Genomic DNA, 26,237 nt, shown 5'->3' on the forward strand with positions numbered 1-26,237 from the left:
ATTAGAAGGAACATCCCGCGGAATGTGAGAGAAAACGCGCTATCGCGGGGAAACGCTCCCCTCGAAAAGTAGCCTCGTCACCGGAAAACGAGGGCGAGAGACGGGGACGGAGACGGAGACGAGGGATGAGAGAATAAATGCGACGCTCTACATAGAGGAGGGCAATCCCGGAAATGCCTTTGCAAATCAGAGCAGCTCGCTCGGTGCGCGCATCAGTTCAAAAGAACCGTCTTTCCCTCCCATCTACCCCATCCCGCGCTTCTCCTTCCACTCCTTTCTATCTCTTTTTTCTCATCTACCTCCTCCGCGTTTGTTTGGTCCTCCTCCACGCGGTGCCCGCGCCCCACGTTTCCTCTTCCTGAGACCGTACAATCCCATCGTCGGCGTCGAGTCGTGTCTGGCAGGAAAAAGAAAGATGGGGAAAAAGTAGAGGGACGGGAGGGAAACATGGTAACGCGGGAAAATCCTTTGAGAAACATCTTCGGTCCTTGCACAGCACGATACTACTTGCAAAGCAGGGCGTGTAAGATATACGTGTAAAAAGGAGAGTGAAAGAGGAAGAGGGGTGTATTCGACACATTCAAGAGCAGTCAAGAGATTCCGAAAGTACTCGTTATGAAAATGCACATGGCTGCAGACAAAGCAGCGGAGCGAGTGCGTGAGAGATTGATTATCAAATTTGATTTAATTACTCGCTCATTTAATCTCTCACGTGCTTTTTTTTTTCTCCTTGCGCTGAATATGTACGTATAGTATATACGTATATTCACGGTCTCTCGTGAGCGGATAAGCTCGTTCGAAAGAAGAAATGGTCTTTTGTGAAGGATCCATCGTAATCTCGCCGCAGGATCTTCTATTTGAATGCACATACCGTTATACAAAAGGAGATTTAAGAGTCGTTAAGAGTAGCCAGTAGGAAGAAGAGGAAACAAATTTGTTCGAATGATATAAATCCGAATGGTATAAGGCAAAAACTTATTCAGAATAAATTGCTGTACAGTTGATGTAACGATCTGTATCGTTTACGAGTTTACAAAATATAAAATAAATGAAAATGCGACATTTAAAAATGACCGCATATCAAAACCTATAAAATTATTAGCGTTTAAAACAAGATTTTACTTCACGTCCAATATTTGTAAAAGGATTTAAATGTCATTTATAATAGTGACGCACAAAATATTCTCTACATTTTATGCGAATATGTATTTTACAAAAGTATAATTTATTTGAAAACTTTTACTTTTATTCCGACATTATAAATCTGACACAATAAATCTTTAATTAATTGTAAGTCGTATTCGTTCAAAATACTACGTACATTTAAATCCTGTTCTACTTAAATTCGATATTTGTGCTAAAAAAGATCTGTTTCAAACTAGAAGGTATTCACGTTAAATGTATCAAAAAGATGAATAGCAGCCAACTGCGTTAAACGACGAATACTTATTTTGTTTACTGCGCTGTAATCAATAAAACGCGTTAAAAGTGCCTTATCGTCCACAACCACGGCAGATACGACGACCACCACACCCATTCGTCAACGACGCTATCGTCGTCGACTGGTTACGGTACAGAAAATCCAGTAACGAAGTCGTTTCTTCGTGGATTACGCGGATACGCCTCGGTACCTTTTGTGTAGCAAAAGGAAAGAAGAGAGTTACAACCGCGAGAAGATGGAACGACGAATAAAAGAGACTCCCCGTCGTATGGCCATGGGTTTACTTATTCCTTACAGTCGATGAATCTTCCTCCCTTTCACGTCTCGGTTTGCGAATTACGTTTTCATCAGGTTCAAGTGGCCGTTTATCGATTGCCGATGAATGAAAGAGAGAAGCGCGCGAGCGCGGAGGGTCCCACTTGTGTGTGATCGGTACTACTGAAAATAATATTCTTTGAGAATTATTCCGTAACATCGAGCACCGTAACGACGACGCAAACGGCGGTGATATTAAATTAAATGGAGGGTGCCCACCGCGACAAAGCGAATAGATATTGTTTGAAGCGGAATTATAAGCGGCGACGCGCGCCATTAAATTATTAATGAGGATTTTCGCGTAAGGCAGAATACGTGTGTTTCGTAAAGCGGGATTCAGTCCGTAAATCCCGTCAGTCCCGTGAAAATTACAATAGCACACGCGCGCCGAAAGATCCACGCGTGTTTCCTGGTCTATCTTAGCCACTTTACGCAGCAAAAAGAGTTTTCGCGTTGTTAGTGAGGCACGTACGGTCCTTTTGAGCACGTACGCTTGCATAGTCGCACGAAAATCGCGACGTAATTATATAAAAAAATGTTAAAAAATAAAATAAAATAACGCCCACAAATTCCGAGAACATTGGAGCTTGATAAACCGACTGCGTTGAATTTTGTATATATGAACGACACTACGAATAATTGCCTGAACATTAGGGAGAGAGAGAGAGAGAGAGAGATAGAGAGATACGAAAAGAGAGAAAATCGTGAAACGTATGTATAAAATTACTAATGTAATTTACCAATATAGAGTATCTATATAAGTATTTATATTCGATATAAAATAAATAATGTTTGGGCGACGAACTTAACTTGAGAAGGTCCTAAACTCGTTTGAAAACAACATAAATATATATAATTAATTCTCAAAGTAATGCTTTAACGCTCTAATCCTATCAAAGAAAACACAAAGTTATTTGAATAACAAGAATAGGAAATCATGACCCAATTTTCGAAGTAAGTCGTCTCAACTTTTTGAGACGCGCTACTCAACGCGACTTTCAACTCTTGAAGTCTGCTCTCGTACTCTACGAAGAAGAAGGTATCACGTTTGAATTATGTCTTAAAATGTCAAGCGCACGAGACACGATCTGTCTAGAGAGCTTGCATTGAGACAAGCTAGGATTTTCGAGTCTTGTAAAAAATGTATCGCTACCAACGCAGAATATAAAATGTATACCAAAAGCTTTCTTATTTTTAGGTATATTTCCACAAAAGAACATATGTTTTTTTCGAAAATTAAATAAAATGTTTCCTGTGTCATTTGATCGCTTTTGTGAAAATGTAAGGAGGCGATCAAATCACATAGGAAATATTTTACTTAATTTTCGATATGCTTCGCTACAATAGTTAATTAATTCGATTGTGAATCTTTTTTACCCACAACTTGTCGCTCATTAATCGTTTACAATCCAACGTTTAACTCAATAAAGTAATGTAACTTTATAAAAAAATATATTATTATCTTAATATTCTCTCTACTTGACACAATATTTACAAAACCTGATAAAAAGGATTTAAGTTTTTAAGAATAGCTAAAGTAACAAGGGAAGAGAATAAATTTGTTCAAATAATATACATGTTATACATGGAAAAAACAATCATAATTGACAAGATGTATTTAACAATGTATATTTGATTAAGCAAATTGTAGTTGAAGTAAATAGAATTTCTGGTTACTATGATCAAATATTTTGATACGCAACCAAAATATTTAGGTATAATATCGGTTAGAATTTGATTAGTGAGTATAGTAATAGTATCCAAGTACCTGATTATTATGACTTTGTCAGGAAAAGGAGAATGTTTGGATTCGTGACATATATTAAAAAAGTATTAGAGAATTAAACAGAATTTCTAATTATCATAGTTAAATGATCTGATATTTCAACTAACAGTTTTGTTATTTTCACCATAAATCATGCAACTAAATATGTCTGGTACTACCGTAATCAAAATATATCCAGCCAAATTTGTCTGGTTATTTTAATCAAAATTGTGGATCGTTCATGTTCCAAACATATATCAAATTTATTCCACCAATTCTTTCAGTGTATACGACAAAAAGCCATTCAGAACAAATTTCCATATAGCAATCTGCGTCGCTCATGAATTATACTAGATAAATAAAAACGATATTTGAACTTCTTTTATCAAATACACGTGTTATAAGCCGTGCAAATATATTTAAACATATGTGACATGAATGTTTTAGAAAATGCAAAAATGTATCAAGACGCTTCGTATGAGCTGTGAAAGCAGATCAATACGTTTCAATTGCGAGCTACTTTATTTTCATTTTCTCGCAAGTCGATTTGGCTCTCGGAAGACGGAAGAGAAAAGAGACGTCACGTCAGAATTATGTCTTAAAAACGTCAGATACACAGAGTACCTATTCCACCCCAAGAAGTTGTAGACAACGCTTCGCGTTGAGGAGAGAGATTCGGAGCAGCGGGGATGGATATGAATTTCTAGAAAGGTTTGCTTAAGCAAATTGCGAAATGCAGCTTGCTAACGGATGGGCAGAGAGAGAGAGAGAGAGAGAGAGAGAGAGAGAGAGAGAGAGAGAAGAGAATAATACGCCGAGAGAGAAAACGAGACAGGGAGATCCTGAATTGCACGCCTTCGCTTCGCAGATACTCGGACCATGGTCTCTTGCCGATGCTTTCGCACTCGAGAGGAAAAGCTCCAGTCGGTGACGAGAGCAAAACGAATTTTGGCGGGAATGTCGGCCGCGTGAAATATTACCGTCCGGTTGAACCGTCCGTGCTGTTTGTTCAGAATCGTGATTAGCTTCCCAACCACTGGAGGATATTTTTCAAGCTTCGAAAAATTTTCTTCTCTAGAAAACAACTCTAAATCTAGCAACTCTCTGTATCATCGTGTATTAATAAAAAAAAAATACAAATAAAAAAATTTCACTTGTTTTAAAAGGACGACTGCTCACATTTATTTGAGCCCGTATTCAGACGGGATTTTATTTAATTAATATCTCGCAATGATTTATTTCCACGCGATTCGAAACTTGCATCATAAATTTAACAGAAATATGCATTTGCTTCTCGGTAAAGTCCTCTTCATGATGAAAGTCACTCGCAATCTCTGTTTAAACCGAACCAAACGCGAAATAAATTACTAGGTGAATAAACGAGATATATATATAATATATATATATATATATGTGTTGCCAATAATGTTATTCTCATAAACGAATGGTCACTTACGCAAAACGATTGTTCCAGCGAATTACGAGTAAAACATGGTCGTCGATGCAATTTTCTAAATGCACTAGTAACTTGCTAAAGTGATACTCGTGTTTGTGATGTTACCCGCGATCCGCGATGAATTATAAACGGAATACGCTCGTTCGCGGGTAACGAGAGTCGAAATAAATACATCGTAATCGGTATAAATTTCTCTGCACGCGCCGTTGACTATACTACGATATACAGCCGCATGGCAATCATAAATGCAACCCTTTGCTCTTTGAGTGCTCAGCCGTCAATACGATCATCAATATGCAACTCACTCACTGCGAACTGCACCGCTCGCACGAGATTACGTTATACTCCTGATTATGGCGCCAGCGAACCATTTTCGAGATGGAAACCAATTCATTCGTCGGATATACATATCTATGATCTAATGGCGCTTCCATATTAACTGGTTTCTGTATGGATTAAAGATATTAACCGTAATTAAATAGAGTACTAAAAACATACTAAAAACAGAGGATGTATTTATACCCGTTTGTATTTATATTTTTATTTTGATTTTCCTCATTTTATTTAATTATTAATTATATTTTGTTTTCTTTATTATGTATTATTTTCTTTTTATATACTTCATTTTCTTAGTAACTATTGCTTTCTACTTTTTTTTTTGTACCTATTTTTTAGAGGACTTGCTCTAGAAATCCTCGTTAATAAATGCTTTATCTGTCTCCCCCCTCCCTCCCTCTCTCTCTCTCTCTCTCTCTCTCAAAATAGTTTAGATTATTTATACGTTGAAATCAACATACCGCCATAACTGCGAAGGAAAACTTCACTTTCCTTACGTAATAAACGCTCGGATGGATGAGCAACTTTGCATCCATCAGAGTTGGGTACACAACGAAACGTCTCAAAGGAAGTTTTCGTTGCTTCGTAGTAAGTAACTATTGTACAATACTTCCCTGTAGAAACGCTGAACTGTAAGGCGTTATCGGAATTCCATACTTAACGACGACGTCCGTGATACAGAATTAAAGGAAATTAACGTCCTTGACTAGCAATTAAGCGCAATTGGCCTACGTCGCATACGACTAATCCGTCGCGACGACGGAGACGAGAGATTAGGCAAACGTACGCGTTAGAATTGTACGGAACACGGTTTTCAGCGCGGGCGCGATAACGCCAAATTCGATTTGCAACTCGAATTCGAAACATCGTTAGCCGCCGCCGCTGCTCATTGCAACGTAACTCGATTTGCCTTTCATCGCGTGTAACTGACGTATCGGGGTCGTCGATTCGAGATTATTGCGTGACGTATTAATTTACGTTCGATTAGTCTTTCCGGACTGACAACACGGTTTTTTAAACCCCGTTGTTGTGCGTTCGGTTATGAAATATTGATATTGTGTTGCGTGCGCTCTTCGCAAAATATTTCAACCGATACTCGATGAAGGATTGGCTGAAAAAACGCAACGATGGGTTGAGCTAATGTTACACAGATTATTTTCTGAATGTTCGTTCAGATTTAAAAAAAAAAAAAAAACCTGCTACGGAGAGAAATGCGGGAGAAGAGAGTGATGTGAAAGAGAAAGAGGGTCAGGTTAAAAATAGCAACAGTGAAATTGCGAGTTCGACTTTTTTTCACAGGTGTAACGAATGTCGTGGAAATAAGCTCGAAAAAATTTAATGCATTTTGTATGTAGAAAATTAAAAACAACGGTACGCCGAGCCGGCAGCGGAAAGTGCGACGTGGATCGTAAAACATCCGAGTGAAAAAAGGTATAAAAAAAAATAAAAAAATAAAAATTAAGCGCAACGCTTTATTACCGTTACGCAAAAGTTCAGCTATATTATCAGAAACGATTCGCCGTTTGGTTGTGACAAGTTGCGCCGCGGAGCGACGATCCGTACATAAAATGCGAGGCCAACTCTCGCTGTTCTCGCGAAAGCACGTGCAGCGGTGCGTGTAAATTTCGATAGGAATTTCAGCGTGGAGACCCGTCCATCACGCAAAAAATCATAAATAATCGATGAACGAGATCGCGAACGAACGGACTACAGTTAGAAAGACTTCGATTCGGCAGTTTTTCCCGATTCTATTTCCGACTGCGGCCACGCAACACGCGAATTTTTTTCCCGCGCGCGGCAATGCCGGTTAATTAAATTAGCACGGGATGAGAGCTCGATGCTACATTTTGTCGTCTACGCATATTGAGCTGTGTAATAGATATAAACGCCAAATCCATGTAACTAATATGTGGTCTCGAAATTTTTTTATAGACTACGAATGAATGGAAGCTATAAGTTCAAAGCGAGGAGAAAAAAGTGAATTTCAAAATTAAATAAAAAAAAAACATTTTTTAATTTAATTTCGTGTAAAATAATTAATTAATGTACGAAATTTAAATAATTTTCTCACTCGGATTGATTAAATGGAAAAAGAGACAGCATTTAATACACTTTTAAGATGTGAAATTTAAATTTTGACATACACTCACATTTTTTGTATTTCAAGATATTCTTTTTATTTCAATCGAACACAACAGACCTTTGCAATTTTGCAAAATATTTTACCTTACATTTGAATTGACTTTTATGCAAGATATTAAAACGTCTCGCGACTTGTTCCTGCAAATTTCCATGATTTCATTTTAATGATGCGAAGAAACATACTTTATCTCGCAAAGAGATGCAAAGATAAGAAAAATAATCATTCTTGACGTACTATTGTGCGCTACTATTAAAGAGATTTCCAACGATATTCTCTAACGAAGCAAATCTCGCTAAGTACCAAAATCAATGCTCCTTTGCATTTTGATTATAAACCGCTGCAAGTATACAATGTCGGAAATTACTATTGCGAGCAGCTAAGCACCGGAGAATAGCAGCCGGTTGCTTTGTAATTAGGCGAACATGAGAAGATTTGAATTGTAGACTCTGCTTCCGCTTGTCAAGCGCGTCAGGGACGGTATAAGATATATAATAGAGAACGTTGCGTTTATCAAAAGCGATAGAACAGAATATTAAATATTGTATATTTTACACCAAAAAATTGCTAACTCGTGATTAAATCTTCATTCAAAGGGTTGAATGTCAGAAACAAAGGCTTGAGAATGTATACCTTTATGAGGAAACACGAGACCGATTTTTTTACCTCTCCATTTAATGAAAATTAATTTCTTGTTTCGTCAAAATTTCTAAAGATAAAATATACGATATGAAAATGACTTTTTTATTACACCGCGCGTAAATGGAATTATCCTCTTATTACAATGGCTAGCTATTAAATCAGTGAAGTTCACAGACTCTCGCAAGGGGGACGAAGAAAGTTTTCGCGGCTAATGACGCGGTACTTTTAAAACGACCGGACTCAGCGCGTCCATGAGGTATTGGTATAAAATTTAGTCGCTCGTATATTCCGCGGAAACTTTGGCGAACATAAATACTCCGTGCCAAGGATACGCCAAAGATAATCTTGGGGATAAAAGAAACCAGCGACGCTTGATTTTAAATCCACTTTTACTGTTAACTTTATAAATCATGGTTGTATGACTACAAAAAGCTTTCTAAGCTCAGCTTTTGTTTAATTTCGGAAAGAGAATGAAAAACTCATTTGTTGCGTTATTAGCCTTCTCTGTAACGTAATTTTCACTTACGCTTTTTTATAATATCGTTTCCATAAAATAAAGATGCATATCCATATAGAATTTAAGAATAGTTTTAGATACAACAAAATCTTACAATTAGTAAAGATAAATACAATCGGTTTTCTTTGTCACGCCAAATAAAAAAGATCCTAAGCTTTTTTATCTTTAATTCACAAAAAAAGAATTTGCTGAAGTATCTTATAAAAATTTAAATTAATTTAAAGTTAAATCTAAAAATTAGAAAATTTAGTTAGATCTAAAAATAATTTTGTTAAATTATCAAAATAATTATGTTCAAGCTGGTTGCTAGAATGTCAAAACTTTTTGCAACATCATGCTTGAATTTTCTACATAATTATTTTGATATAACAAAATTATTTTCAGAGCTGCGTTTACCTAAATTTTTAGATATTTCAGCAAAATTGTTAAATTCTTTCCATATACGAGCATATATATATATATAGAAGACACAATTTACTATTCCACATATCTGTCTGAGAAGTTTTTCATCACTTTTCTGAAAGTAAAATCGTGACACAAGAAGGACAGCGTATAGAAACCGAGACGTAAGTGTGCACGATGCGAGAGAGGAAAAGGTATGCTTCGGAACAAGTAGCACGTACGCGAGAGGAAAACGAGAGAAGTGAAAATACCATGGAAATTGCCTCGGACACGACCGCTTTTCGAGTCACGGAAATGCGAAAACTTACCTGAAAGTCGAACTTGCCGAACTCCTGCTGGGCGTCGATGTCGGCGTTTCGCGGCACAATTATGGGACAGGTGGCGAGCGACACCTGTGCATCTGGAGACTCGCTGTAATCCGGAGTGACGGAGGTCAAGCTGCGATCGTATCTGAGCTCCTCGTTCAGAATGGCAGGATGACCTGACGACGGTGCCTGGACCTGGCTGACGTAGTACAGGCATAATAGGAGCGACAGCACCACGATGCAGAGGACGAAGACGCGGCCGGAGCCGCGACGCAATATTTTGTACATGATTCGTTCAGCGCGACTCTCGTTGCTTGTAGATTACACAGTAGATCACGGTGATTCATCTAGAGATCGAGCGAATCGTGCGATAGTGTTCCGAGCAGTTGTGTTCAACGGCGACGATCGACGATCGATCTTCGGCCTCGGCTCCGTCGTTCGTCGACTTCATGGAACGTTGTGGCAGAAGGACGGTCTGGAAACAAAAGAAACAAATTTTTAGTTCCAGAAATTTTAGAAATAAAATTATTTAGCTGAATACAATCCTTAATACACGGAAAGTATTCTTAGTGAACGATTTGTTTTATTACGTCTAATGTTGTTGTTGAGATTTTTCTCCGTTTTTGAGTCAATGTATTTAAACAATTTATTCGGGGACCGGAGATTAAGTTGTGCGGTTAAGGATGCGGTTCACTGGGAAGTACTGGATAATTTAAAGGAAGAGTAACCTTGAATCCGGTACCAAAAAGATCGCGAAGTTTATAGGCGAATCTACGTGGATCGGGCTTTGGAATGGTTTTGTAATTAGGAAACGTGAGGTTGACCTCCAATTTACTTAGAGTGTAAACAGATGAGTCTACTGGTTTGTCTTGGTCTAGCAATTGTGCAAGTTTTTGGAAATAGGGGAAAGGATCTTGATTTGAAATAAGGCCTGATTTAATTTGGAACCTCAATCTCTTTTCTCTTTGTCTTCGTCCGGTCTTTTATGACGCATAAAAGTATATAACGTGATCTATGTGTTAGTTTGAATGTTTAAATAAAAAAACTGAATATACCCTCTTATAAAAGAGAAACGGAATTTTCGGTTCCGAAATAAAGATAAAATAGGGAAATCTAGCGATAAGATAAAAGTAAAGTATAAATCGTATATCTATGAAGAATATCTATAAAGAATAAGAGGATTTATCGGGATGTAACAGTTTCAAAAGTATTTTAAAAAATTAGCCGGATATAGTTCTGAAAATAATTTTGGATCATCAAAATAATTATGTAGGACATTCAAGCTAGTTACTATTATAAAATATTAAAACTCTTTGCAGAATCACTCATCATGTTGATGTGTCCTATATAATTATTTTGATGTTCCAATAAAATTCTTTTCAGATCTGTATTTAAGTAAATTTTTAGATATTTTAGCAAAAAACCATACACATAATAATTATTATCCTAATTTCCAACAATTTTTTTTTTCAATTTTGTACACACCATCAATATTATTGCAGATATATTTTTGTCGATATAACTTTGATCGAACATATAAATTTATAAGCTTATAACAATGATACGTAGAAAGCTTCGTGTTGAAACGCATTGAATCGAAATCATTTTGTACAGTAGATATGCTATGATCATAAATGATAATTAATTATAATATACATATATATATACTGAGCCATTTACCATTGACTGATCGAAAATATGCAGACGTTTTAATCTCGTCGAGATGAGAGTACAAGAGAGATTTGCATCGAATTAATTAATTTCAATTAATTCAATTATTCGAAACAGGAATATGGATGATATAATACTTTATGTTTAGCAATCATCTAGATTATTACGCGGGGAATTAGAAACTGTCATTGGCTTTATTATTATTTGCTATATCTGGATATATACAGAGACCGAAGTAAATCGAATTTAAAGAACCGTTGTCTTGTTGCTTTGCTGACATTTAACATCGTACACGCGAATGTAACGACATGGCGGCCCAGTTATCGCTTATTCAGACTGACGGGATACAGAATTACAACTCGACACATACGCTTTATACACGGAGATCGAAATAATCCATGCACCTGTGTTTTTCCACGCGAAATATGTATCTTTACTCACGAATAACCAAGGTCGAAACGCGATCGATCAACTCTTTGCTAACAATTTTCTTCTCTACTTTTCTACATTATTTACGACAAATGATCATCTATCTTCATGATAAAGAGCCTCCTTTTATTGTCTCGTAAGTAGAAAGTACACACTGAAAGAAAAGTTTTTAGTATTTAGATATTATAATTACATATTATTGTGATTATTATTACATTATATTACTGCTGTAATATTAGTAATAATAGCTATAATAATTTTTTATCGTCAATTATATATAATTTATTGATAGAACTATATTTGTAAGTATTATTATAATGCTAACATTATAGCATCAATAATCATAATTACAGTAACATGTAATTATATAGTTACAAATATTAAAAATGTTTCTTACAGTGTAATACACATATTGACTCGACAATAAAAATGACAGTAATCATTTAGATAAAAGATAGACAAAAGTTTTTGTGTTAACACAACAAATAAATTGATAATCAATAAATTTGATTAATTAGGTAGTTCATTATTGAGCAATATATATGTGTATATATATATATGTGTAAAGAATTTTGTAAAATCAATCTGCATTTTAAACTATCTTTTTATATAATATAAATCGATTTATATAAAAAGATAGTTTAAAATGCGGAATGATTTTACAAAATTTTTTTTACACCACGATGAAATCGTCGCTGTCCCGATTATACCGCAAATAATGGACCAACCTGTATTCCATCGCGAGATAGAGTTAATCGATGGCTTTCATAAACATCGATGGATTTCTCGATGAATTGCAAATCGAGATTGTTCCCGTGGATACCAACGTGGATTTTCGAAAATCGGAAAAGCAACAGAGAGAAAGAGAGAGAACGAGTTACTGTAATCGCGCTGCGATTTAATTCGGTCATCGTACGATAAGCCTCGTGAACCAGAGACACAGTGTATTTCATAAACCTTTTGCTCGCTAAAACTTCCATCACGATATGTAAGATCGCTTCTCAAGCGATAATCGATCGCGTCTGTCGTATAAATCCTCGCTCAATGCTGACAGAAACCGTAAGACCAGAACATAAAAAGGGCAAGAACAAAAGCTATAAGATAGATAGCTATAAATAGATCTTTATCTATCTATAGAGAGAGGAAAGAGTTGGTTCAAAGAGAGTGAAAGAGTTAGTTAAAAGGGAAGCGCGCGGAGATTAGAGTTTAATTCGGTATTAACTCGACGCGTACGAGACAGACGATGTATACGCACGATGGAGAAGGAACAGCAAGGACTTCGTTCAAGCGCGATAGAAACTGTTCGTCCGAAAGTTCACGGAGAGATTAAACCAGCTAGCCACGTCAACATTATTGAAGCGTGTATATGAGGACGAAACGGTTCATAGGAAAATGGACAGTCGTGGAAAGCGATGGAAATCCGAGAGTAAATCTACAGTTAATTAACCCAACTGACAGAATAGCGGAGTAAGTCAGTATTTGGAAGATAATTCGTATTATAAATCCGTCATTTTTAATTTTGTTATACATATGTAAATTAAAATGGGATTGTTATTATTAACAATTGAAAGATTAACATTTATTGTTTAATTATATCATCACAGTAGATTTTTTTAAAATACTTTTCTTTTATAGAATCACAAAATTAATTGTACAGCTAATTTTTCTAAGCAGATTCATTTAGTACATTTCTATTTATTGCGACAAGAGAAATATATCATTTATGTTATTATTCCGTTTCTACAAAAGTGGAATATGTCCCGTATTGTATTTATCTATAACAAATAAAGCAGAGTCGTTCACATATGAATAAATTAAAATTAATTAGTTGTTCTCGTGACCAACAAAATTATAAAACAAATGCTAAATATATATGATGTGTGCTATCCGTCAAATTAATAAACGTTCTAAATGTTTGCAGAGCCACAAAAGCGATGGAATCGATGGAAGCGATTTACATTCGCGCGCACATCATTGTTGGAAACAATCCATATTACTATAAATCCAATTACCCGATATGAATACCATAAATTCAATATTCTCCCGCCGCAATCTCGGTACTATCGAAGTAATAATTAATATACGAGCCGCAAGTAGAGCGATCAACTTTCGAATACGGAGTTTGCGGGCTGAAACGCGCCACGAGCTTATAAGTGTCCCCTCGCTCATCATCACTTCCATTCGTGATGAAGATCCAGAAGTTCCATGTCGGGCTTCAATTTTCTCCCCAAGGACCCTAATAAAAACGCAAGGAGATTGAGGAGACAAACGAGAAGGACGCGAGCATGGCTGGATGCTCGTCAGGTGCCGGTCCTCCAGTCATTCAACCAACACCCCGAACGTAATCCCTTTGTCCGTCCACAACGAGGACGATGAAACGTGTCGAGGATGCGTTATCGAGACTCGTTCGATGTGTTCACGATCGAATAGCACACGTTGAGAAAAGTGTAAAAAATATCCGAATCAAAATTCAGGCACGCGATTTATTTCCTTATTCCGATTGGTTTTACATTACACGAAACATATTTCTTTTGTGACATATGAGTACTCATTTCCATTAACTATTGTATTTTTCATCGTATATTATAAAAAATTTCTGTGGTTTTAATAGTTTAATAGTTCCGCGTGAATGCCCAAGTAAGTATTCTTGGCGCGAGTCGAATTAATTAGACTGATATTATATTGACTTGAAACGGACTATTAGTCAAACTCTAATTTAAATATTTCTAGAAAGTGGCTTTGGACGAAATCACACAAAATTCGCTTTTCCTCAGTAATTCTAAGGTGATTACTAAGCTTGAAAATTCACGTCGTCGCTACTGCCAACGACTATCGACCCGAGTGAACTGACAATGAAAAGTACTATTGGTTTCTAGGCTATTCCATCGCGGCGAACAAGAGTTCTACGATAAACTGCGGATTGCAGTGTAATAGTGTCAATACATGAATTTTCACGGCTAGAATTACATGCAAAGACATGACATTAAAACAGAAACCGCATATCCGAGTACAAGTTTGTAGTGAAAAACAAATGATAAATTTGTTAATAATTCGTTCAGGATTATTTTCGTAATTAAAATGATTTAGTTTTGAAGTCTTTTACATTGAATAAAAAAATTATGTTAAATTCAGTAACAACTCTCTATGAATCATTTATTTATGTGGAAGCAGAAGAGGTAAAAAAGCACAAGAATTTTTTATTTTACTCAAATACTCTACTCTCCTTATTTTGGCAAACATTTAAAATTAAAATATTATAAGGATCATACCATCAATTTAAGAAAATAATAAATATATCGATAAAGTAAAATTTTATCGACTAATATTATTAGAAAAAAGAAACCTTAAAATACAAATGTTTTTTTTTTTTTTCAAGAACTATTAACAAAGATCAAATATATCCTTAACGTGATGTGTTGATGTGGAAATTAATTACGGAATATAAGACGAACATAGATTATAAAATTTGGACATATCATAAAGCATTATTAGCTAAAAAATTAGCTAATGGTTGGAAGATCTGCTTGGAACATTTTATTTTTATTACTTTGAAGAAGAAAAAGAGATACATTTCGAACTACTAAAGAGTGCTGTAGAGTTTTGTAACTGTTATATTTAGCCAGAGTGAAATAATGGATTATACAGAAAAATACATAATACCTTCAGTAATACTATATTAAAATATTAATTATTTTATTTCAAGTATTTCAAAAATTTATATATCTATAAATCTTTTATGAGTTTATCACAAGCGTTAAATTTATTCAAAATATATTTTGAATCCTAGTAGATAGAGCTATTTGAGCATAGGAGTAAGTTAATCAAATGCCAAAATATGTGAATACGTCTATGCATGCGTAATGTAGCACAAAGACAAAGATTACTGTGCTTTAATACAATAATCTGTGTCCGGCTGTCAACAGCCAAATACGTGCGCTTTTTCATTTTTGTATATCAAAAGTAAAATTATTAGGTGATTGAAAATTCTTCTTTTTGGTCTACATGGTAATTAAAGTGATTAATAATAATCAAATGAGTCTTTTGGATATAAGTTATTATCGTATTTTTTTACTTTAATGTTCAAGTTGCTATTTTATTTACGGTTTTTCAGTTATAAAAAAATATTCAGTCAATACCAATATGAGGCTTGTTAGGCTAGTATCTTATAAACTCAGCTGCTTAAATGAAATCTGTCTTTATCAATGTTTTTTATTCTATGTTAACGATTAAATACATATTTTACGTTTAATTATTACTGTAAAAAGTAAAGATTTTAATTTTTCTAATTTTATTAATTAAAAGTTAATTACAAATTATTATACTTAAAATGAAAATAATAAAAATTTGATTAATATACATATAATCTTTTCATGCTTTTAATAATATATAAGCTCATTAAACGATTATCTTCATGATTCAACTTATTCTTCGAGGATGCTCAACATGTCCCATAGGGGGGCATATTGATTTACTTTGCATCCTTATAATTAACGTAATTTTTTTCTTATTTTTTGAGCTATATTAAGGATTTATAAGTAATTAATTATTGAGCCAGGTGAACGTGCAACGTTTTAAAACATTTACCATTAGTCTATCGTAATTGTGTGAAAATTTATAATAATTTAAAGAAGAAGTGTTACAAATAGTCTCGCTCTACTCTAAGTTTAATACTTAAATTTTCATAATCATTGAATTCATTTTAATTTCATAATCAAGATAATTAAATTTAAACAAATTCAATTTACCTATTATATAAAAAAATCACTTCATCAATAAAATTATATATCCTCCAAAAGAAAAATTCTTGTTTTAAAATTTAAATACATGATAATAATGAGTTTTTCTAAAATTTAATAAGTATATTTTGAGATTATTATCAAGAAAATATTTTTTTATTAAAGATAACGGTTATTTGGAAGAAAAACATAAACTGACAATGAGAATAACTTTGTTTCATCAGTAGAAAGATATTTTTCGTGTGTAATAATAAAAGTTTATTGCATGCTCAAGTTAATCTTCGCCGATGTTACGAGACGCCACAAAATGTTATCGTGGCACTCGATTAGATCCTTTCGTCAAGAACCACAGAGACGAATTGAGAAAGCTTTAAATTAAAGCCTATCTACGTGAGACGATACGCGGCAGTTGAAAAAGTCGTCGACCAAACGTGCTCGTAGTGAAGAGTTCGCGAGCTTTTTTCCTCAAAAAGATACGAGGGAGGAGGCTGTAAGATCGTCGCGAATCGCCGAGAATCGCGAAGAAAGGGTGCTTTTTATACGGTACAACGCAGGGAAACTTTGACGAGGAAACGCTCGTAGCGATCGCGAACGGGGTAAAGCCGATTTTTCGAGCTAAGCATAAAAGTGGCAAAGCACTCGGAACTTTCGCAGAAAGAAACGATCTCTCTCTCTCTCTCTCTCTCTCATTTCTGTCTCATTTCTATCTCTCTCTTACCAGTCCTCTCTTACTCTCTCCATCTTTCTCTGTTTCTCTCGTTCTCTCTCGATCTTCTTCTGGTTTGCCTTCGTCGCGTGCCGCATTTCGCATGTTCGGACGCGCTTTAAATTGGACGCCCTTTAAAACGTGAGAATTATTCAACGCTTCGCGTTACGCCTCCGCCGTTTGTTATCTCGCTTCTCGCGCGTGTTACGTGACGCGAGTTACGAGCGCGCGCTGAGAAAAATGTCGCGCCGTCGACGGTACATTATGATTATCTATAAGGTATTAACTCGTTCTCCGTTGATCTACCGTATGTTCAGAGCGTGTCTCTTTGATATTTTATCTCTCATAGTGGATTATTATTATTCGCAATAATAACTACCTCTTTCAATAATAATCTCTCGAGATCGTTATATAAATAAATCAAACGGAAAGTAAGTATCTAAATAAGACTTAGTGCATTAAAAGTTGAACTTGTGTCAATGAAGAGCAATGAGCTCTTCTCCAGGCACGATTTTGAAGCTTATAAAACTAAGATGTTTTTAATTCTCTTAGGAAATACATTGTAGTTTTATAAATACCAATGTCGTGCCTGGCTCATTGAAGTTTAAATTAAATAAATAAGGAAAGGGAAATATGTACAGTCGAAGCTAGATTTTTAATACCTAATAATATTCGAATCCTAATTCCGGTAACAGTTTTCACAATAATTTACAATAATTCTTTTGTTTTAAGATGCCAATAGCATCATTATTAAATGATCGATTTAATTATGGTATTATTATTTCAGCTTCAGTTTATGATTTCAAGTCCGTCAGTAAGCATGCAATTTACGTAACTGAAAAATATATTTAGAATTTACATTTAAAAATATTATTAGGTATCCCAAGATCTAGCCTCGACTGCAATATTAGTTCTTTCCTTATTTATTTGATTTCGCAAAAACGTACTCTCTATTTATTCTTAATATTCTTAGCCGCATACAATTTTTATTTACAACGTACTATTGCATTTACATTTCAGCGTTTATCAAGATGTAATTTTGTTAAACTCAATTTTTCTATACGTATGTTGTTACTGCATTCAACTACACAATTATTAATTTACACGGCGCGCAAAATCTCCAAATGCCCGCTGCCGAATTTGAATTTCATTTACTAAACATGTGCGTCCACACACACTGTGATGTAAATACGTAATTAAAATCAAATGATTAGCATTAAATGTGCGGTGCGATTTAAACAAAATTATCGTATTTTGCACGAATGTCGCGGTTGCTTCCACGGCACGGCAATCAGCGGCGAACATTCGTTGTAAATTGACGGTAATCCGGACGGTTACAAAACATCGCTGCCGCAGAAATTCAAACTATTGTTCGCGTTTTATAATACGATTCAGCTATGTGTTTTACAAAGAACTTTTACTTCGTAAAGCACGACGTACGTAAAATAAATTTCAAAAAATGTGCGTAAAACAAAAGACTGTGTTTAAAAGCCGCGTTGCTATGTGTCAGCATGTAAATAAAAGTCGCGCAAAAACGGCGCTGTAGATGCCGGCTAGTTGTTATACAAAGCTTTTTCTCAATGTTGATTCATGTAAATATATCCATTTTAATTCCAGTCTGCGAGTGGCTCGCGGCAAAAACCGGTCCGCCCCTCAAAGAACGTATATCAATTTTTGACGAGATGAAGTCACTACTACGAGAATGCATATTACTATAAAATGCTTTTCGTTCTTTTATCAAATATATATTGCAAGTAGCATGTTATAATTATTTGTATATTACAATAATAAACATATGCTAATTATGTATTGCGAAGATATTCATGAAATTTCTTTTACTTAAAAAAAAAATGACTACTACAAGTGTGTACATTATTGTAAAATGTTTTTCGTTCTCCTCGCAAATATATTATACGTAACATATTATAATTATTCGCGTATTACAAAAATGAACGTATACTAATTACGATTTACAATGATAATTCATAAAAAAATCTTTCGTTTTAGAAAAATGACTGTTACAAATGTACATATGAGGGAGAGCAAATATATAAACGAGAATTTTTTTTTATTATTTATTGGACGAGAATAAAAATATAAAGGATACAAATTATTTTTCTACATAGTTCTCTGCTACATTAATACATTTCTGCCAACGGATAGGCAGTTTGGCGATCCTGTTTCCATAAAAAGTAGTAGGTTGTGTCTGCAACTTATTGCGTACGAATTCTTCTCGGCATCGTATTGTCCTCCCAATTCTTCTTTCAGCGGTCCAAACAAATGATAATCGTATGGAAAGATTTGTTTCTCAATGCGATTATCATTTGTTTTAGTCGCTAAAAGAATTGGGAGAATTCAAAGACGTAAAAACAGGATCGCCAAATTGCTTATCCGCTGGCAAAAATATATTAATGTAGCAGGGAATTAAAAATAATTTATTTTCTTTATATTTTTATTCTCCTCCAATAAATAATAAAAAAAAATTCTTGTTTATATTTGACCTGCTTTCGTATTTATTGTAAAATGCTTCTCGTTCTTTTATCAAATATATATTACAAGCGTGCTATAATTATTTGCATGTTATAAGAACAAACGTACACTAATTACGAATTGCCAAGGCATTCATGAAAAATTTTCTCCCTTTAAAAAAAAAGCAAGATATACACAACAATATATAATATTAAAAGTAGCATATTATAATTCGTATATTACAAAAATGAACGTGTACTAATTATGAATTTCAAAGATAGTAATGAAAAATTCTTTTCCTTTTCAAAAAGCGATGTACAATAATATATTGAAAGTAGCATATTATAATTATTCGTATATTACGAAAACGAACATGTATACTAATTACAAATCGCAGAGATATTAATGAAAAGTCCTCCTCTAAATAAAAATAAAAAACAAAAAAGTGGTGTACAACGAAGGGAAGCTTCGCACGATAAAATTCATTTATCTTACAACATTGTAACGCGTTTATTAATTTCGTTTCCCGATCTTGTAATTTATTCATCAATTGAACTTGATAACTTCATCATAGCTGCATGACGAGATAATGGAAAGCGGATTCGTACCTTGATAGCGATTATGCAAAGTTGATCCGTGCTCGAAGCTCTTGTTTCAGTCGTGTGACAGCAGACGTCCAGTCGCGAAAAGAAATCACGACGTGCTGAATTCACTGCTCGAGCGAAATAGTTTTGACACGTTACCGGCTCTATTCGTTTGGTGGGCGAACGAAGTAATATACGAGAGAACTTTTTCACTGCCGCAGACGCAACGTCGTGCTTACCAGAGAACCGAGTCACCTCCTCCAAACACATTTCTGAGAAATGTATACATCACGAGCGCTATCACGATATCACTACATTTTTCGCGAAAATATCCGTAAAACGTACACCGAATCGATGGTAAGACTGTCATTAAAAGATCCCCAGAGGGAAATTGTTTAATATTTCATTTTCACGCTATCAACAGACCAACTGGAATATTCACGCAAAATATCATTCCTAAGAACGATACGAATTCGTCGATCTGTACTATTTACTCTCGAATGAGAGAAACAAACGCGAAACATAGAGTAGCCTGGAGGCAGAAAGAATGGAAAAATAATTTGAATTTCAAATGTTCTCTCAACGCAGAAGAGAATGAACAACTACTACGATAATAACCGGTAAATAAAACGGGAATGCAGATTGAAGATTTCGGAAAAGGGATTGAACATTGAAATGCTGCAAGTGCTGCAATCGTTCTTTACCGAAATGAACTCCAGGCACGCCTGTCTTACGCCAGCACCAGCACGTAACCGAACCTGGACACCGAAACTGGACTGGCTGCTGAGAGCAGATGAATCTCCGTGAAAAACTGTCGTCGCGACGGCTGGGTGATTTTCGCGACGCGACCGACCACCAACCACCAACACGCGCGCCCCAGCACGATTCGTAACCCTTCGTGCTCGTGTACTATCAACCGCACACACAGGGCAGGTGCACGGATCGTCCAACCGCAACCGAGAACCACGCCGTACTAAACTCGCGGCACGGGCGGCGGAATGGTTTTGACACGCCGCCGGCTATATCCGCTTTTCCACCGACGCGACAGTCGCGAGGGGCGCATGTGCCGATATAATCCACGCTTGTGCCGGCGTACGTTCACCCACACGCACACACGAAACACACACGTACGAGGCGCGTACGGTGTGCACACGCGAAACACAGACGCCACTGCACATGCAACCGACTCTCTGCGAGAAGGGAGGCGACGAGAAGTGAAAAGCGACGAGATGGAGAACACGCACTCCGAGAAAACTTTCCACGCCCGTAGGGTGTTTCGAAGAAGAAGAAGAAGAAACGAGGGAGGGCCAGAAGGGTCACCGGCGAAGACTACCGATGTTTGGTCAAGGGTTCCAAGTAACCAAGTGGAATCTTCCTTTGCAATCGTTCACTGTATGTATTTTCTTTTTCCTTCTCCCTCTCGCTATAATTTTTTCTGAAATATATTACAATTTTCTACGTTAATGTTTTAAATTAGAAACTTTATATTTTAAATTTCGAACTTTCCGACTCAGAAAAATCCCCGCAATTTTTTTTATAAACGTCACGTGAATTGAGAAATATATGCTTTGTCTGGTAGTGTTTGTTATAGTAAAATATAATGTTTTTGAGTGTCAAGATAAATTTAGTTGTTAACTTAGAACAAACAAATTTTTAGACAACAATTTGACTTTGCCGAAAATATTCAAAATCATGTAATATAAAAATGTTGCTTGGTGCGCGTAATGAGCAAGAGAAATATAATTATACAGGAGATGATATGAGTAGCTTTTCTAGCTACTCATATTATTATAATTCGGATTGATCGACAATCCGAAATAACTTGAATGATCTGATTACGGCTATCATCTGACGGAAGCAGCTGCATGTTTAATGTATCCGAGAATCGTCCCTAATCAGAACGATCGGTCGAATTATATGATTAGCACATCTCTACTAATATTTATGTATAATAACGATTGAACGTATGTTTCAGTCGTAAAAATTGCATACATACGTACAATGTATGTTCTGCAATCACAAAATATTAATAAACGGTAGAGGAAACTCCACGTTCGATTTATTAATTAATATTTCGCATTAAATCGCATAAAATATTAATTATGTGAGCAAAAAATAATTCGGAGTCAATTATCTTTTAAAAAATAAAGGTAACTATTTATTATCATTGAATTTATTCCTCGCTTATTTATTGATGATGTATTGTATTACAAATATTTTTTAACAAAACAAAAAATGAAATAATGACAAATTTGTCTATATTAAATTTGAAAGTAATACAAAAAATTTGACAATTTATAACCTGGATATAAAATTATTTCAATAAGAGAAGTAGAAAATGTTTTTAAAAGATAATTAAAATAAAATGAGAAAATTTTCATTTATAAACTATACAATTGCATTGTTAAGTACACAAATATCAGCCTTAATGAACCATTTCATATGTATATAAAATTCGTTTTCATACAGAAATGTATAAACTTCCAATTCTAATCACTTTTTGCAGAAACTACGTGTATCTGATACATCTTTAACGATAATACAGCCGAATTATATTTTTAATGAAATTTGTCAGTCTATTAATGACAGGGATATTTTATGACAATGTATTTACTTGTGATGACAAGGTATTTACCGAAAGAAGGATAATTTTTCTCCCCGAAGAGAAAAGGCCAGTTCAATTAATTTTAAGCTGCAAACATCGAATGTCTGTCCTCTCTGTGCGAATACTCCATGATCGAGCTCGATGTTACAGCGCATAAGCTCAGGAACTTTTCAATCTCGTGGAACACGAGCGCGCAGAGGGCATTGTCGTTGGACAGGATTGGCACAGGTTCGAACTTGATCGAACGGCAATTACGTTGATTGAAAGGCCAACACGAGTGTCGCCTGCGTACACGGAGAAGCGAAGATTCCCGGCTCCAGTTGTTCATCGAACACATCCCTCTGCCCCGGTGCCCTTACTAGTCGAAGAAACGAACGAAAACCAAAACGAAAACACATTTATCAAAACATTTACCAACGAAATTTCGAAATCTTGTTATTTTCTCGATCAAAAATCGTCATTGGAGTAAAGCAAAAAAAAAAAAACATCACGTACATTTCGGAAGAATTTTTTGAAAAAGTATTGATACATCGCAAAGGAATTTTACGATTAATTAAATAGGTATTGAAACGATTAATGAAATGAGTATTCGATATTGCAATCATTATATACAACAATTAAATTTTGTCGAAGAAATTACTTGAATAAATATGTTTTCCTAAGAAATATTAAAGTTGTTAAAGTCTCTATCTTTTCGATTTTTATTATACAGTATTATTAGCAGGATTAATTAAATAATTACGTGAAAGTGATTTGAATAATGGAAAATAAATATTGACAATTTGTTGCGATATTAGGACACACTTATTATTGTTCTGAAAACGTAGAATCATTTACATTCGATCGTATTAATAAATTTAGCTGCACGGTTCAAAGGTTCGAAATGTGCGGAAAGTAATACGATGGAGTAAGAAGAAGAGGACGTCGTTGCCTTCGCTGCGGAAATTGTATTTCCGAGTAATTGGATGGCTGAGAGATGTTTATGCGCGGAATTACATTGAATCTGTCGTTTCAAAGTGTTATTACTTAATTTGTATCGGTACTGTCTTCAGTATCTTCCGATCGCGCTATCACTGCGAATTATTGCGAAAACAAATCGTTCTTAAAATAGTGGGAAATAATCCAAGAATTTATATCTGAATATAAGATATCCTTAAGGCAATCCTTAAGTTGTAAGGATTAAATTATAATTCCATAAGATAATTGAGAGTTCTTTAAAGTAATATATAACAAACATAGCCAAAGGAAATAATATGACAAAAAGCTAACAGCCGTTTTAAAAGGGATGATAATAAAAAATAATTTGACACAGAATTGAAAGTAAAGTTTAAATTGAAGAAATGAATTCAATTGAAAAGTTTAAATTAAAAAATTGAATTGAACATAGATAGACAATAAAATAACACTTCCATTTAATCGTGAATTTCATCCTAACGTAAATTTAATTTAAGATTTTAACAATCTATAAAATGCGTCTAACTGAGAACTTGCGATAAATGAAGATCTCCTCGATAATGTTTTCGTTAATATAAAACAGGCTTTAAATTTATTGCAGCATTTTTAGATGCTCCATTTAAGATCTCGTAATTCCATTTTCAATTATCTTCAAGTCCTTTTTCATTTCAAACAATGCACGTTCAATTAATGTCATAACGAATACTTCAATATATGTATACATAAATTATGATAATACATCCAATGAAAATTATTCAATTCTCATCATGATTTCGACATAAATGCGCGTACAATCAATGCGACATAGTGGCACAATTTCGAGATGAATTATGCACCTCGCGAGAAAGGTCAAGTTCTCACGATGGTAATACTTGTTCGAGAGCACGTTCGACAGTAACGAATGGAAGATATGTCGTCCCTTTAATTGATGGCAAATTCAGCGTTCCGGATCACCTGTTATCTCGCAAAGAGATAGACGGCGAGCCTTGTTCGAGTAAAAACGATCAGGCTCAATCGAGCCTGATCGATTTCGCGTATTGAAGTATGAAGTCTCATTCAGTTCGTTCGCGTGTTATCGAACTTCTCTCTTATCGTCTTCTAACAAAGTTACGGCGAATTCTTTCAAACGCTTCAAGAATTTCATTTCCAAGAATTTCTATATATATATTTAGATATTGATTACATGGAATGACTGTTTGAATAATCGACGTATTCCACCGTATTATCTTTACTAATGTAAAATGTGAGAGAATTATCGAATAATTTTATAAATGAAAATATCTATGCATAAATGAATATTTAATCTGGCGAGAATTACAAATTCATATTCGACATATTTAATGTTTCGAAACACAGTAAATTTATCGTCCTTTATATGAAACTACTCGTGGAAACGGATATGGATCTTTCAAACCCTAGTCAACCCGTTTCTCAGTCCTCGCTCTTCCGCCCTTCAAAGTTCAGAGCAACGTACCGTGCGATATCGAGAGGGGGAGTCTGATTCGGTTTTCAGTCGCGCGCTGACAGAGAGCGAGGGGGCGGCCGAGTATAATTCGTTTGAAGTTTCAACGCTATTTGCGTCGGAGTATTTTTTTCGGCGCTCACCCACGGCCTGCCTTTCAGGGCGTCGCGCCGCTTACGACGGGGGTCTAATATCCGGCGTCTGACGCGAAAATCCCTCGTTCCTGTCCATCGTCTGTCTTTCATCTTCGGCGAAACGAAAAATCGCTCTTGCCGGGCCAACTTCATTAACGAATGCGCGAATAAACGTAATTTCCTTGAGGGATATTTAAGGAATAATAAGATAAGAGAATTATTAAAAAATCACATTGTTCAACACGTCGTTTGATGATCAAAATTGTACACAGAAAGAACTTTGCGGAGTATCTCAAAATTTGGTGTAGATCTGAAAATAATTTTAGTAAACCATCAAAATAATTGTAACAACACTGTAAAATGGTAATTTTAACGACTATACGACTATAAGTTAAAATTAACATTTTATTTTTTACAGGGAAACAATGCAGCAAAAAATTTTGATATTCTAGCAAATTATCCTGCATAATTGTTTTAATCTAGCAAAATTACTTTCAGATCTGGTATCTATCCAAATTTTTATTTCAACAAAATTGTTCTTTCAAGGTATATAGTTGATTAATTACGATTGAAAAAAAATGAAATAAAATTTTTACTGTACAGAATACAATAAGAAATGGCAGATGAAGAAAGAAACGGTTTTGCTAAAGTATCTAAAAATTTATTTACAGATCTGAAAATAATTTTGTTGGGCCATCAAAATAACCAAGCATGATGCAGAAAAGTTTTAGCATTCTAACAATCAACTTGAGCGTTCCCTATAATTATTTTGATGGTTTAATAAAATTTTCAGATTTTTGTATTTATCAAAATTTTTAGATGCTTCAGCAAAACTGTTTTTTTCTTACATATAAGTATATTTTTCTACAATATGTATCTTGTACAATAAAACTTTATTTTGTTTCTTTTTCAATCGTAATTAAACAATAGTTGCACAATTAATCAATTTTAAACAATATTTAGTAAAAACTATAATGAAACTGTGTGATAATAACAGATATGCTAATAACAGTCCATGTAAGGGCCGTTGTGATGAAGTTTTCACTTGAAATCGCTAGGTGAAGTAGTTTGCGAACAAAATTAACGCTCGATTTCCGCGATCGCTGTAAGCACGAACCTGCACACGCGGCTCTTCGGATAATCCCGATACCGTGTAGAGGAACCACCT

At 35.0% G+C, this 26,237-nt stretch overlaps 1 protein-coding gene and 1 long non-coding RNA gene across 3 annotated transcripts in view; one reads left to right on the forward strand and one right to left on the reverse strand.

Moving 5' to 3' along the window:
- alpha-Man-IIb (alpha-Mannosidase class II b) overlaps positions 1-26,237 on the reverse strand; it is a 194,819-nt gene that overhangs the window by 90,656 nt on the left and 77,926 nt on the right. Inside the window, exons 1-2 of one of the 2 annotated variants that reach the window (XM_011068676.2) lie at positions 19,939-20,894; positions 9,323-9,794 (exon numbers count right to left, since the gene is read on the reverse strand). In XM_011068676.2, coding sequence (XP_011066978.2) covers positions 9,323-9,607 — 285 coding nt within the window. In that variant the 5' untranslated portion in view covers positions 9,608-9,794; positions 19,939-20,894. Of the gene's footprint in view, positions 1-9,322; positions 9,795-19,938; positions 20,895-26,237 lie in introns of those variants that run through there. The other variant, XM_087408303.1, reaches the window with a different exon arrangement.
- The window catches only part of LOC147909143 (uncharacterized), a 46,361-nt gene continuing 41,153 nt past the window's right edge, over positions 21,030-26,237 (forward strand). Inside the window, exon 1 of the long non-coding RNA XR_015545801.1 lies at positions 21,030-21,306. This is a non-coding gene — a long non-coding RNA (uncharacterized LOC147909143). The remainder of the gene's footprint in view (positions 21,307-26,237) is intronic.

The sequence above is a fragment of the Acromyrmex echinatior genome, chromosome 7 (genome assembly GCF_024713525.1).
Source record: "Acromyrmex echinatior isolate Ae372 chromosome 7, ASM2471352v2, whole genome shotgun sequence".
NCBI classification, from domain to species: Eukaryota; Metazoa; Arthropoda; class Insecta; order Hymenoptera; family Formicidae; genus Acromyrmex; species Acromyrmex echinatior.